The sequence below is a fragment of the Hydra viridissima genome, unplaced genomic scaffold (genome assembly GCF_058129835.1).
Source record: "Hydra viridissima isolate aposymbiotic clone 2 unplaced genomic scaffold, HvirCarnegie_v1 scaffold_2, whole genome shotgun sequence".
NCBI lineage: Eukaryota > Metazoa > Cnidaria > Hydrozoa > Anthoathecata > Hydridae > Hydra > Hydra viridissima.
Window position 1 is genome coordinate 10430260 of NW_028324301.1, and position 15165 is coordinate 10445424.

Consider the following 15165-nt stretch of genomic DNA (forward strand, 5'->3'; position numbering starts at 1 on the left):
AGTTTTACTTTTATTGAAGCTGTCATTAAAAACTTAAAGTTTTAAACTATGCAAAAAATATTAAACTTGTTTGTACATATTTCTTCTAACAAAAATCACAACTTGTCATTTGACTGCCTTCGGTAAGTCGTATCTTCTCAGTTCTTTCCTGGCTGGTGTTCTGACACGCTCCTCTGTGGCTGAGTACTAAGACTGAATAGTGTTTTGAGTAGCAATTGCTCCTTTTTTAGTTTCATCGTCTACCTCTTCTCTGAATCCGAGACCTCAGTGTTTCCTTTCTCTTACGAGTCGTCAAATGAAACTTGATGATCCTCATTGACCTTACCAAACCATCACCATATGAGGGGTCTTGACATATTAATGACACCAGGACTGCAGAACTTAAGTTGAAAAAAATGCAGTCAAATTTCGTAACTGACGAATATTTTAGTTTACGAATCGTAAATAACGATTAAAATACCAATAACAAAAAATAAATTTTATTATCAATATCTCAATAAATTCAGTAAACTTACCAATACTATAAAAATTACCAATAAAATAAGTCTTTAAAAACTCTTTTTTTAAAATGAGAACTGATCTAGTTATATGGAGCATAGTTTTGTAAACAAATAAAATTATATAAAATAAACCATTTATTTAAAAACCCATATCGTTATTTACGAACTTTAATGCAAGTAATAAACGAAAGTTTCGTAACTGACGTAAAATACAAATTATTACGATTGAATCTTACAATTAATTCCATTAATTATAGTATGATAGTAAATTTCGAATCAAACAATGAGGTTTTTTACGAAAAATGAAATTACTTTCATCGATTTTCGGAAGATCAGAATTTTCCTCATTCGCAATTAAACTGACGCAACTTCGTTTAATCGCAATCGTAAATCTCTTCTTTAATTAATATTGTTTACCTATTTATTTGACGTTCTCGTTTGAATTTTAGTTTCTCATTTTTTTAATTTTTTAAATTTAATTTTAAGTTTGTAACTGTAAGTTTAGTTGCACATGAAAAAAAAAGCTCTTTGATGTTTTTTACAAGTTGGGAATCAATCAATAGGGAAGCTTTTTAAAGGCACTAATGCAAACCCTACCTGTCCAAAGACGTCCACACGGAGATTATGATGATCCAAAGGATAGCAATCAACTATCAGCTTCAAATTTCTTGTTGGTAAAGAAGAACTCAAAAGAGTATGAAAAAAACTATTCTTTGGATTTTTACAATCAGCCTCCAAAAGGTGACCTCTTGCCAATAAAAAAAAAGCTGGTTTAAACGAAGTGTAAAAATTAAAAATGTATACAGTATTGGACAAAACATTTGCAACCAAATAATGCTAATTTAGTTTCTTTATACAAAAGTGCTGCATTTTTTCAATTCAGAGAAATAACTATGTAACTGTTTAGAGACAATGTTCTTCAAGTTTTATTCATCACAAAGTTCATTATTTGTACACGAAAATTAATAAATTAATCAAAAGTATTAAAAAAAGTTGATTTCCTTCTGGACAAAACAAGTGCAACTCGACAAAATGTTGAACAAGCTGTATTTCGCTATCAATATTTCGTGGCGAATCCTTTGTTGTCGATCACAGCCTTGCATCTTCGAGGCATAGATTCGATCAGGTGATCAATGAAACTTTGTGGAATCGCTGCCCAGGCCTTTTGGATTTGTTCAAACAGTTGATCCTTATTACGAACACCTTTATGATTAATTCTGCGGTTGACGATCTCCCACAGGTTTTCGATAGGACTGAGATCCGGAGATTGAGGCGGCCAATCCATCACCGATAGGTGGTTGTCTTGAAACCACTGCTTGACTACTTTTGCAGTGTGTTTCGGATCGTTGTCTTGTTGAAAAACCCGTTTTATTAGCATATTCCATTCAGCATGAGGTAACATAACATCTTTCACGATATTTTTATACATGAAACGGTCCATTATTCCATCGTTTCGATGTATTGGATCTAGACCGTTAGCAGAAAAACACCCCCAGACCATTACATTGCCTCCACCATGCTTCACGGTCTTATGGCAGTAACGTAAATCGAGGCGTTTTCCGGCCGGTCGACGTACACGGCAAATGCTATCGCTCCCAATGACGTTGAACTTCGATTCATCACTGAACAGGACAGTTCGCCATTTCTGCACATTCCAGTCAATATGAGATGTAGCAAACAGGAGTCTTTTCTTCTGGCTTTTTAGTGAAATCAGCGGTTTCTTTGCAGGGCGTCGAGAAAACAATCCGGCTTCAACAGCACGTCGTCTGATTGTTCGGTCCGATAAAGGCAGCTCTAATTGCTTTTGTATCTCGACTAATGATATCCAGGGATCCTTCTTGACGGATCTGACGATCATAGAATCCTCTCTAGAAGTGGTGGAACGCGGTCTTCCACCTTTGTTATCTGCTGCCAACTTCCCCGTAGAACGATATTTGGAACATAGTCTTGATACGGTCCATTTTTTCACGCGATATTTATCACAAATACTTTTTTGTGACATTCCACTTACGTAATCGCCAATAATTTTCTTTCTTAGCTCCAATCCAAGACTGTAAGGAGCCATTTTTGCTCTTGAAGTCATAAAAATGATAAAAATAAATAATCACGCTTCTCAAGGCTTACCGTGTTACATTTACCTTGTGATGATACAATAATGCTCTGTGGAACACAACGTCTTGGTTGGATGTGGACTGTATTGATGTAATGAACAATTGTTGTATTTCACTTCTTGTATTGATGTTCTTCGATAAAACACTTTGATAAAACTCACTTCGATAAACTGTTTTGATAATACTGACTGATTGACTTCCATATACTGACTGAATTACATGTCGATTTACATGTCTCTTATATAGTAAAATGAACCTGTGTGAACCTGTTCTGGAAGATTCTAGATGCTACTTTTCGATGCTTCTGGAAGCTTCTGGATGCGTCTTGATGCTTCTGAATGTTTCTGGATATTTTTGGATGCTACTGGATGCTTCCAGATGCTTTTTCTGGAAACTTCTAGAAGCTTCTGCATGCTTCTGCATGCTTCTGGAAACTTCTGGAAACTTCTGGATACTTCCTTTAATTATTAAAAAACTTCCGTGACATTTTGACACGACACATTGACACGGACCAGACTTAAGAAAATGAAACAAACGAAAAAAGTTGCACTTGTTTTGTCCGCTGCAAAATGGCACTGGTCAACGAAATTCTGCCTGTGTGTTGTCACCTGTCAGCTGATTGCTCATGTCATGGCATGCTATGACTCCAGACTCCTGAACTGTTTGCTGTGGTAGTATAGTTCGTTTCGTTTTTAAGACGTAAAATTAGGAACACTTTTTAGCATTGTTCGATGTTGGTTGCAAATGTTTTGTCCAATACTGTATATATGAATGCAAAAATTGAACGTCTTCCGGGTATACTACCAGTTAAAGAGAAAAGGACCTCCAAAATATAATGCAGTATTTAGTTGAAGAAAATAGGTTATATTTTGAAAAATTTTAGACGTCTTAACTTTTTGACTTTTTGTGTTAACTGTTATGATAAATCGCACTAAACATCTCATATTGCAAGCAACAGGTGTAGCTACACGTCAGCAAAAGAAACATGATTTAATGTTGGTTTTGAAAAAAATTAAAAAAAGTCCATCTCGGCTAGTTAAAACTAAAAAAGCTTTATTCTCACTAAAAAAAAGAAACGGTACTTTAAACTGCTTAAGAAACATTAGAACTAATCTTGGATTCCAATATAAATAAGCAACAATATCAAAATATTAGAGATGAAGCAATTATCAGAAATTGTAATTTGTATCCAGATTACAAATAGAGTTGGAAATGTAAATCGGCATGTGGACGAGATGGTATCTCCGTTTCCGATATCGTTGAGCAAGTACCATCAAAAAATTTATTAAACATCCGATGAGACGCTTTGTACAATTGCAAAAAGAAGTGATTTCTCAGCACATGGAATCATTTAATACTAACAAAAATAGTGCAGAGGAAATATTTAGTTTGTAGGTGCAAATATATGTAGGTGTTAATGTTTGTAATTGTTAATGCATTAAATGTGTGAAAATGACGTGTGTAAAAAGAGAGTGTTTTTTGTAAAATGTATTGATTAGCAGTCAGGTGTAAAAAATATTATCAAGTTCAAAAGTAAAAAGTGACTGTTTGTTGTCTCAGGGAAAGTCTAAATAATTCCCCACAATCTTGTGATTCAAATTTATTTGTGACAACTGTTATACCACTTCGTTTTAACTCGAAAAATAATCAGATCTTATGGAACAATCGCACTCTGCAATCTGTACGGTTTTCTAGACCATTAAAGGTAAAGAAATTCGAAAGGAAATTCGCTGAGCACGTTTTAAAAGAAAATCATGATATTGACGATACACACCTGACGGAGAAGAAAACCTAATCAACAAGGGGCTCGCCCTCCTATACCCAGCGGGCACAAGAACGTTCTATGTATGTACATTGTACGTCCAAATGTTGTTATTCCGTTCTCGGACTAGAAATGAGCCATCAAATTTTTTTAAATACTAATTCCAAAATAGCAACTTAACTTCAAATATATATATATATATATATATATATATATATATATATATATATATATATATATATATATATATATATATATATATATATATATATATATATATATATATATATATATATATATATATATATATATATATATATATATATATATATAGTGAATGTTAGTAAAAAAACAAAATTTAGCATTATCACCTATTTTCTATTTTCACATGAAAATTGAGGATGAGACAGTTTTCTATTTTCACCAAATGAGGATGAGACAGTTTTTGAACAGCATGTATTTGATTTTTCTCTCCTTACAGAAAAATCAACATCGCTTGGTTCTACAAATGTTTCATCTTCATTTGATAACTTATGCTCAGAGAATAGTCACAATGAATTATTGGAGAGTATAAGTATGTCAAACAACATTTTTTTATGTGATAATGCATACTTAACTGATGGTTATTATCCGAACAGTAGTGAATCTGACATTAACATTACAGATTGTTACAGTAGTAATGATTCTAATGAGGGTGAAATGCCATCATTAAATAATGAGCTTGCTTAATGTGCAATTAGAAATTGTTGGACTCGTTCATCTGTTAGTGAACTTTTATCTATCCTTCGTGAAAACAGTTCTTCTCTTCCTAAAGATGCAAGAATTCTTTTAAAAACACCAAGAAAAATACCAATAGAAAGAAAATGTGGTGGGGATTATGCATATTATTGAATATATAAAGGAATTAAAAGTGTTCTAAGTGAAAGAAATGTTGTTGGTAATATTATCAAGTTGTCAATAAATATTGATGGAATTCTTCTTTTTAAATCATCAAGTATGCAGATCTGGCCAATTCTTGCATGCTTTGATAATTCTGATATTTTTATTATTGCTATCTTTTACGGTGATCATAAACCAGATAATATTAATGAATATTTGTTAGATTTTGTTAACGAATGGAATGAGTTAAGTCACACTGGCATTATGTTCAATGAAGACCAGCTAAGCATAGAGATTAAATCTTTTGTTTGTGATGCACCTTCCAGAGCCTTTTTAAAGTGTAAAGTCCCTCATTCCATTTATTATTCCTGTGAAAGGTGCATTATACATGGAACACATGAAGGAAGAGTAGTATTTAATGAAGATGAACATTTTCAATTGAGAGATGAAATTACTTTTGAACAGTTTCTCACTTTTAATTGGAATTGGAATTGATTGTGTTTATTCTTTCACACTAGATTACATGCGTCTTGCATGTTTAGGTGTAATGCGTTGCATCTTGGATTATCTGAAAAAACGACCAGGTGGGAAAATATCTGCAGCTCAAATTTCAAAAGTATCTCAAGTATTGGTTGGTAATAATGATGTATACAGAGTGAGTTTGCTCGGCAACCAAGAAGTTTAAATGCCTTGGATAGATGGAAAGCGAAAGAATTTAGACAATTTTTGTTATATACTGGTCCAGTTGCATTAAGTGGTATATGTCGTAATACTTATACGATGTAAAGAATTTTATTTATAACTAAGCGTGCTAGAGAGGTCTTTATTTCTTGTAAGAGAGAGAAAAGTAACAAAATGCTCGTTTTTATATAATAACTAAAATGAAGCGTGGGAGGCTTGAATGACTGCGCGATTGCGCGCAACATTCCCCGCCCAACATTAGTTTTTAACTAAAAGTTCAATGTCATTTTCATCGCAAAATTTCACTTGGATAACCTTTTCGTCCATTGTTTTATATGAGGCTTCCAATAAATATAGCTTGTTTATAGGTCGTTCGATGACAATTGGTTTTCCATTATAAACGTACCTAATTTCTGCTGCTCGAGTTTGCTTGTCATGTGATTTGATTAATTTCTGTACTATTCCAGTTTTCCACAAACCGCGTTTAGCATTTGGGTCATGAATTAATAAAGTCATTTAATGCAACTTGATTTGTACCGTTTCTTTTTTTCTGTTTATGATGTTCCCTTAGCTCTGTGATATATTCTTCTCGCCAGCGCTTCCAATAATGATTTAGTACACTCTCAATATATTTACTACGTGTATCTAAATTGTATTCTATTAGGTCTTCCTTTATTGCCTTAAAGTTCATTGTTCTACCATATAACATGTGATTCGGTGTTAATGGAGTGTCTCCAGGCATTTCGTATGTAAATGTAATTGGGCGATTATTAATAACAGCTTCAACTTCGGCTAATATGGTCAGAAGTTCTTTGTATGTAAGGCGGGCATTTGCTATTACTTTGCGGAGGCAACGTTTTGTCGAAGCAACAAGTCTTTCGAAGAATCCTCCCCACCAGGGCGCAGCGGCTGCGTTGAAATGCCATGATATACCGCGAGATGAAATGAAACCTTGAGTAAATTTAGATATGAATTGTGAGCCGTTATCGGAAATGATTTTAGTAGGCGCGCCTCGTTTCGCTATAAACCGTTGAAGACTTCGTACACAAGATTCTGCTGAAAGATCTGGAACGAGATCTAAAAACAAAGAGCGTGTAGAAGAGCAAGTATATAAAAAAAATCCAGACTTTATATAAATTATTGCCCTCAAAAATATTTTTAACGTATAATGGGCCTGCGTAGTCAACACCTGTAAATTTAAAGGCGTGATCATCATTAAGTCTGCTTAAAGGCAAAGGGGGGGGGGGGGCTTCAGGGTACGAGTAAGGTAGTCCTTCGAAACGCTTGCACAAATGGCATCTTCGAATAAGCCTTTTAATATGATTTCTAGCTTTCGGTACCCAAAACATACTGCGTAGTTGGTTTAAAGTTTCTTTAACTCCATTATGCATGACTAATGAGTGATGATAGTAAATAACTAAGTCTGTAAATTCTGAATCACGCGGTAAGAGGATAGGATGTTTCATATCTTACGTAATCGATGCATTTTTTAGTCGTCCATAACATCGTATAACACCATCAACATTTTTTAAATTTAGATCGTGTTGAAGCTGTTTATAATTTTTTGAATTTGTCAAAGTTTTTTGTGTATATTGAATCCAAATTTTTAACGCGGCTTCAATTTCTGTCGAATCTAAGGTAGATAAATCTAAATCTTCTTTTGCTTTTTTCTTCTTTAGGTTCTTTATGAATCTCATTACTAAAGCTGTAGTACGTAATAAACTTAAATAGTTGTTAAACCTTTTGATGTCAATAATATCTAGATTAATAGGAATGTCGTTTGTAATTACATTGGTTAGATATTCGTCTAACATAATCATAGGTTGACTTGTTAACTCAAATTTCGGCCAATCTTTAGGATCATTATGTAAAAATGAAGGTCCATTAAACCAAAGCTTGTAATTATGTAATTTTGCTAGAGTTGTACCTCTTGATAGCATATCTGCTGGGTTGCAAACAACTTCTTTAAAATTAAAAATCGGAGAAAGTTCTTTTAAAGTAATAGACATAGTTTCTGCTAGTAACAACGCAGCCCTTAATTCTAGACGAGGAATAGTACTTTTCTTAACTTGAGCAATTCTAGATTTTGCTGTAATTAATGAACAGTGGTATTGTTTATCAATAAAAGAATATAATAAAAAGAGACAACAGTCGTAAGCATTAAGACTGGCATCACTAAACCCATGTAATGAAATGTCCAGAATTGGATTATTAGAATGATTAATGTACCACCTTGGAATAACGATGTTTTGAGAGAAACGGAAATCATCAACAATGGTTTGCCACACCATTAACAAATTACCCTCAAGCTTAGTGTCCCATCCAATTTTGTTCAAACATAGTTCCTGAAAAAAGATTTTGCACCGTACTATTACCGGATTTATCATACCAAGTGGATCAAAAATGCTAGCTATGAATCGTAATATTTCCCGTTTTGTTGGGGTGATCTTCGTGTCGGTTAACTTTGATAAATCAAATGTTATTATGTCACTTTCTTTGTTCCAATTTAGACCTAATACTTTGGTAGTGCTAAGAGGCTGAAAGCTTTGTTCATTTATTAAATTCTCTAACTCTTTACAGTTCGATTCAAATTTTCGTAGATTGAAACCTGCATCCTGGAGACGACATTTGGCTTTTTGATAAAATTCAAGTGCTGTGTTTATGCAATTAGCTCCTGTAATGAGATCATCTACGTGTAATGAGTTAATTAGTTTGTGAACAAAATTTGGATCGTTGTTTAAGTATCTTTCAGCATGTGTGATTAGTGTTGCTGAAAGGAGAAATGAAGATGATGTAACTCCGAATAGTACCCTACAAAGTCTGTATGAACTAATTTCTTTCATATGAATGTTGCCCGTATTAATGTCGTTGAAATCTTTGAACCATAAAAACCGAACATAATCACGATCTAGATGAGATAATGCTATTTGTAGAAAGGCTTTTTCTATATCTGCTATACAGACAATCTTTTGGGCACGGAAACGTAATAAGACGCCATAAAGGGATGTTGTCAACGATGGTCCTGCGTACAGACATTCGTTTAAAGATGGACCTTCGGCTGAACTACTTGCATCAAAAACTATTCTTATTTTGCTTGTAACTTTATCCTCTCTTAAAACAGGTCGGTGGGGTAAGTAGTGTACCTGGCCTAGATCTTTAGCATTTTCGATTACTGGCTCAATAACACCTTGTAAAAATTGATCTTTTAAAATGTCATTATAGGATTGGAGGAGTGTCTCATTTTTACTTAATTTTTTCTGCAGGCTCTTAAATCTTTCCATACATAAGTCATAATTGTCACAAATTGGATGATGATCTATCTTAAATGGTAGCCTAACACTGGATTGCTTTAGGGTATCATTGTATTCAATTGTGTGGCGAAACCTATCAATAACCTCAATGTTGGAATCATCAAATTCCCCAATCCCCCAAACTGATGCCATGGATTTTTTCACTAAAGACTCTGGAGAATGAGATGATTCTACTAACATGACATGTGCAGTGTTAACACAACTACCTGACTCACTATTTTCAAATACTTTTTTAACAAAAATGGGACCACTTAGTAAAAAACCTAGTTTAGATTTTAAAGCAATAGGATCATTGTGGTAGCCTCTAATGGTTGTATTTTCTACAAATGACCAATAAAAGTCAGCTCCAATCAGAACATCTACTTTAATACTACTACTTCTCAAATTACTGTCTGCTAACTTAAGATTATGTAAGTGTCTATACTTTTCACTAGCAAGATTTATATATTGTCCGTTAAGAGGAGAACATATATCTTTTACGTAGCAAACTATTCGTATTGTGCGGCCGAATAGACATTTAATTCTTAACTCAACTTTTTCTAAGATTTCTGTTGTATTGTTGTTACCAAATGTTTTTATACATATTTCCTTAGTACCTAATGTTTTGACTTTTAATTTTGAATGTAACTCAGGTGATATATAACTTAGCTGAGAGCAATTGTCGAAAAGTATTCTGCAATTATGTAAATTGCCATCGTTGTCCAAGACTTGAGTTGATGCAGTTTGCAGCAAAACAGATTGTTGACCTTCAGATGTAGCTTCTGCAACTGAGGTCAATTGTCCTTCAGATTGATTATGATAAAATTGATTTTGTAGGTTAGAATTCTGTGTATCGATACATAATGCAACATGATGATGATGTCCACATTTAAAACATTTTATTTGAGATGAACACTGTTTACTTATGTGTCCACTTCCTAAACATTTGAAGCAAAGTTTTTTATCACTAATGGTTTTCTTTCTTGATTGAATATTCGTAACTGATCGACAATATTGTGATTTATGTGGCTGGTCACAAAATAAACATTTATTTAGCTTTTGGAGATTTCTTGGATTGTTTCTTTCAAAATAGGAAGCTTGAACTGTTTTATTTGAATAGGAATTGTACCGATGTGGTATCCTGTTAAATGAACTAGATGAATGAATTCGATTTGATTCCCTATTATCTGCACTAGTGTGAAATATTTCTGTAGTAGTAAACCTGTCTGATTTATCTAATGAGTTAGTTAATGCTTGTTCTCGCGCACGCAATTCAGTTTTTAGAAGATCAACTAATAATTTAACATCCCAGCTGTCATTGTTATTAAATTGACGGTTGACAATTAATGTTAGTTCTTCTGGTATCTTTTCCAAAATTACTGGGATAAGGAGAGGTCCGTACATATTGCTATTAATACCTAGGTTCTCGAGACTTCTTACTTGTATTTCTAAGTTGTCAAAAAATTGTCTTAACTTTTCAATTTTACTAGTACTATGAATTTTTTCTAATGACAAGAGTTTACGCATATGTGATGATATAAGAGCTTGCTTATTGTCATATCTTCGTTTAAGTATTTCTAATGCAGCCTTGTAATTTTCGTTTGTCAAGGCGAGACCGGTTATAGAGGCTAGTGCAGGTCCCTGAAGTAAGTTGCGTAAGTAAGTCATTTTTTGGATGTTAGATAAATCATCATTAAGATCGATTGCACAATTAAAGTTCTCTATAAAAGTTACCCAGTTTTCTGGTCTGCCGTCAAATGGTTCTAGTTTTAAAATAGGAAGTTTGATTGTTTTATTTTTAGAATTGCTTGATAAACTTAAAGAATCGATTTTGGGATCGTGTTTTTTTAAATGCCTGTTAATAATTGAAAGCTCGTTCTTACATAAGAGTGTAAATTCTGTGGATGATTCTGCGTCCTGTTGTAATTCATCATCATCTTCAATAAGTAAGGAAATTTCTTCATCCAATTGAATAACCTTAGTGAATTTCTCATTAATAGTGTCGCGAATATCGATTAAAAGTTGATATTGGTTTTCGTCATTGTTATTAGATAGAATTTCGGATGATTTTTCAAAAAGTTCATTTAATAATTTTATATTTACCGTTCTAAGTCTACGTTTTGATTGCAGGTTTGACATTTTGGCAAAATTAACAAACTTTATAACTTGATAATAATAATAATCTTGTATCTGAACTGTATGGAGCGTGATATGAATCTAATAATCAATCACGAGCAATTGTAAATCGAAATGGCTCTTTATATACAACTAACTTTGTAATGGCAAATCAAAATTACTTACAATAACGTAAAAATATCGCCTTAATGCTTTAAACTTTTTCTCTTTTTTATCCTTTTATTTTTTTTTTTGTTTTTTTTGTCGCTGCGAATAAATCGCTGTAAAATATTTCAAACTGTCTTTTAATCGAAACGTGAAATACAATTAAAAAATCAATCAAGCAGAACACTGTCCACAAATTATCTAAAATCTCAAATGGCACTTAAAAAAGGAAGAACAAAAATAAACGTAACTTATCCTTTTTTATCTTAGTCATCTGTGCTTTATTCAAAGATATCTCTCTCCGTGGGCTCCATGTCGTAATACTTATATACGATGTAAAGAATTTTATTTATAACTAAGCGTGCTAGAGAGGTCTTTATTTCTTGTAAGAGAGAGAAAACTAACAAAATGCTCGTTTTTATATAACAACTAAAATGAAGCGTGGGAGGCTTGAATAACTGCGCGATTGCGCGCAACAGTATAGTATAAAAGAAGTTGTATGAACTTTTTTGGTCCTAAGTATTGCAATAACCATATTATTAGAGGATGAAAACCATCTACATGTTCCATATTTAGATTATGCAAATGATTTGCTAAAGTATTTTGTGAATGAAGCTAAACATGTATATGGGAACACATTTATAGTCTATATTGGGCATAATCTTTTGCGCTTAGTTGACGATTGTCGTAATCATTCATGTTCTCTTAACAGAATATCATGTTTTCCTTTGAAAACATTTTTCAAAGAATGAAAAGAAACATACGGAATTCTTCCAACCAATCTTTGTTACTCCAGCTCCATCAAAGCAGTTTAACATATCATTGTTTCGCACCAAACATTTGTCCAAAAAACATTAAGTTGTAGAGATTTTCAAAAGAAATCTGTTTGTTTCAATGAAAAAAGAGGTTTATCAATATTTCCTGCACAATAATGAAAGAATTTAATTTTAGATTTTTTCTGAACTTGATATGTAGATCTATAAATTAGTTTACTTATATAAATAGTTGGGAGAAAAACTTCTTTTTATGTCTAAAACTCTTTTACATTTGTTTTTATTATGATAAAAAACCGCTTTAGCTTCTATTATAGTAAAATAAATATGTCTTGGTGCAGAGCAGTATGGCTGGAAGGGTCAGTTGAAGAAGAGCTGAAAATCCCCTTCAGTGTGGATTGAAGGAACTCCAAATGAAAGGCAGTTTGTGTGATGGCCTGAAGGTATTAATGTTTTAAAAGCATGTAAACAGCAGGTAACACCTCAGAGTGATTGGTTTTGCTCTCCGCTCCTTAAGGAAAAGTGTCGTCATAGTAAGTATTGTGTCGATCAACGTCGATTAACGTTATTTCAACGTTGTTTCAACGTTGTGTGCTTGCTGGGACCTTTCTATAAAACTTCTTTTTCCGCCTCTCTGTATAATTGTAAGCAAATGTATAATTGGTAAGTGTCTTCTAACGCTGCTTTCCAAAAAAACAATGGTTTTCTTGAGCTATTATTTTTTCATTAATTTTCTCTTTTTAGCAACTGTCCAAGCGTCATATCCAAAAGAATCGGAGACGACAGTCCATAAATTTATTCAGGGTATGTTAAAAAACGCACCAGCATTACGAAAATCTTATTAAAAATATAATCATGTACTCTTTTTTTGGATGCTGTGAAATATTTCTATAGAAATCATGTTTCTTTTTTTCATTTATTGCATTTAGATAGTTCATATTTTCACACCTTCCTACATTCTGTCACCACCTTCCAGTCTCTTTCTAATACAATATAAATATATATATTTATGTTGTATTGGAAGGAGACTGGAAGGTAAGAAATGTATATATACATATATATATATACAAGTCTGTATATATGTATGTATATACATATATATAGACGTCTTTTTTAGCCGTCATTAATACGTGTTAAATAAGACAACTTTAACACGTTTTAACTCTTGCCTCTGCATAGAGTTACAAATAATTGGCACACACAGAGCCTCGACATACACATACAAATTAGCATTTCTATGTTTTACCTTAAGTTGAACAACATCGAGCTTTTTAACCCTGGAATTATTAAATTGACCGAATGTTTTTATTATTACAGATGGTTGCCTTATTGTTTTTGATGTCAATCTTTCATATATATTCTTAGTAACATAAGACCTCTGACTACCGCTATCAAATAATATTCTGAATACTCCACACTCACTCTCTGAATTAAAAAACTTAGCCTTCCCTTTCTGTAGTAAAATACTATCAGATGCACCTACAAGAGTTGTACTAGTTTGGGTTTGCTTTTTATTGCAAATAGAAATGTGGTGTATTCAATTGCATTGAAAAAATGAATAGTTAGAATGACAAAATTTTGAGTTATGACCTAATTTTAAACAGATGAAATATCTCTTTTTCTTACAGTGGACTCTTTCATTAATTTAGTTCATTGAAAGAGTAAGCTGTCTTAGAAGATAATTGTTATAAGCGAATAATCAAAAACGGATATCTAAAGTGCAAATTAAAAAAAAAAAAAAGACTTAGTGGATGCTATTCGACATTCTATCCCCCATTTCGGTTCTCTTGGTAATCGAATATACATGGATGGTCTTTTGAACTTCTTAAAGTGGCTGGGTTCGAATTAGTAGTGCTAACAGAAAATGTTAATGTGTTTTTCTTTTGAAATATTGAAGGGAGAAATAAAATGGTGAATCTACATTTATCAGTAATCATCAAACAACTAAATTTCTGATTAAGAATTAGAGAATTATTATGTCAAAAAGTTACGTCATTTTCTAACCTGTACCCGCATGATTTTTGCAACTGAATATTAGCAACTCCTTAATTTTAGAGCTTACCAGACAGTAACATAAGTAACATAACGTTGGAAAAACATTTCATATCAAGTTAATGATTTTACGAAGTTCAAATTATTATGGGCTATAACCACAAGGAAAACAAGTCTTTTAAATGTTAAAAGTTATTACCTGAAATCGACCTCGCGAGAATAAACAATGTTTTAGAGGATAAAAACCTAATGGCATTTAGAGCCAAAAAATGCTTTTGAGAAGTAAAATTTTTGAGAATCACTGAAGTATTTAAGTTGATGCATAAACTTTTCGCATGATGGTTTAATATGGCATGAAAAATGCTGAACATTTTTCATGAGAAATGCCGAATTCTTAAGTACGCGCTTGATTAAATTAAACTTATAGTTGTGTCGGTAATTTTGATGGGCAAGTTTTTTATTCAACGGTAAAGATGAAAGTGAAGGGGTTGCTTTTCCTTTCAAAAATTAGTTTATTATGTGAGTGAAAATTGTTTATTTTTTAAAATACTATTTTAAAATACTTTTTTTTGGTTTGAGTTTGGTTTATTAGAATACATTAAGAATACCGCTTTTCGCACTGAAGAACATCTTTTTTGACAGCCAAGCAGTCAACTTGTTTTGGATGATCAACTGCTAAATCTTGCAGATTTTAAGAAATCAGTCAACTATATAGTGTCAAGCAAGCCAATTATATAGTTCTTATTATAGCATCATTACGTTCTCCTCGGTAGCTCTGATTTCAATTTCCTGTTAAAAAAAAGAGTTTTTGTCACGAACAAGATTCCGCTGTGTGACCAAGATTTCGATTGACTTGAATGAAAAATCAAAAACTACTTATATACTTGTGTGTAGTTA

At 32.6% G+C, this 15165-nt stretch overlaps 4 protein-coding genes across 4 annotated transcripts in view; 2 read left to right on the forward strand and 2 right to left on the reverse strand.

The window, feature by feature from the left end:
* The first annotated feature begins 5369 nt into the window (after positions 1 to 5369).
* LOC149891858 (uncharacterized) lies at positions 5370 to 5747 on the forward strand. Its single transcript, XM_090078017.1, has one exon. It carries the CDS (start codon positions 5370 to 5372, stop codon positions 5745 to 5747), a length of 378 nt encoding a protein of 125 aa, XP_089934143.1.
* A 314-nt stretch (positions 5748 to 6061) lies between these two features.
* On the reverse strand, positions 6062 to 11891 carry LOC145180925 (uncharacterized). The gene has a single exon (XM_090080339.1). The coding sequence runs from the start codon at positions 11360 to 11362 to the stop codon at positions 7403 to 7405; it is 3960 nt and encodes a 1319-aa protein (XP_089936465.1). The 5' UTR covers positions 11363 to 11891; the 3' UTR covers positions 6062 to 7402.
* Positions 6430 to 7399, reverse strand: LOC149891859 (uncharacterized). Its single transcript, XM_090078018.1, has 2 exons — positions 7285 to 7399; positions 6430 to 7010 (listed from the first exon to the last, which is right to left on the reverse strand). Exons 1-2 carry the CDS (start codon positions 7397 to 7399, stop codon positions 6430 to 6432), a joined length of 696 nt encoding a protein of 231 aa, XP_089934144.1.
* A 2752-nt stretch (positions 11892 to 14643) lies between the features above and the next one.
* LOC149891860 (uncharacterized) overlaps positions 14644 to 15165 on the forward strand; it is a 39293-nt gene continuing 38771 nt past the window's right edge. Inside the window, exon 1 of the mRNA XM_090078429.1 lies at positions 14644 to 14787. Within this exon, the coding sequence (XP_089934555.1) occupies positions 14742 to 14787 (46 nt within the window). The 5' untranslated portion in view covers positions 14644 to 14741. The remainder of the gene's footprint in view (positions 14788 to 15165) is intronic.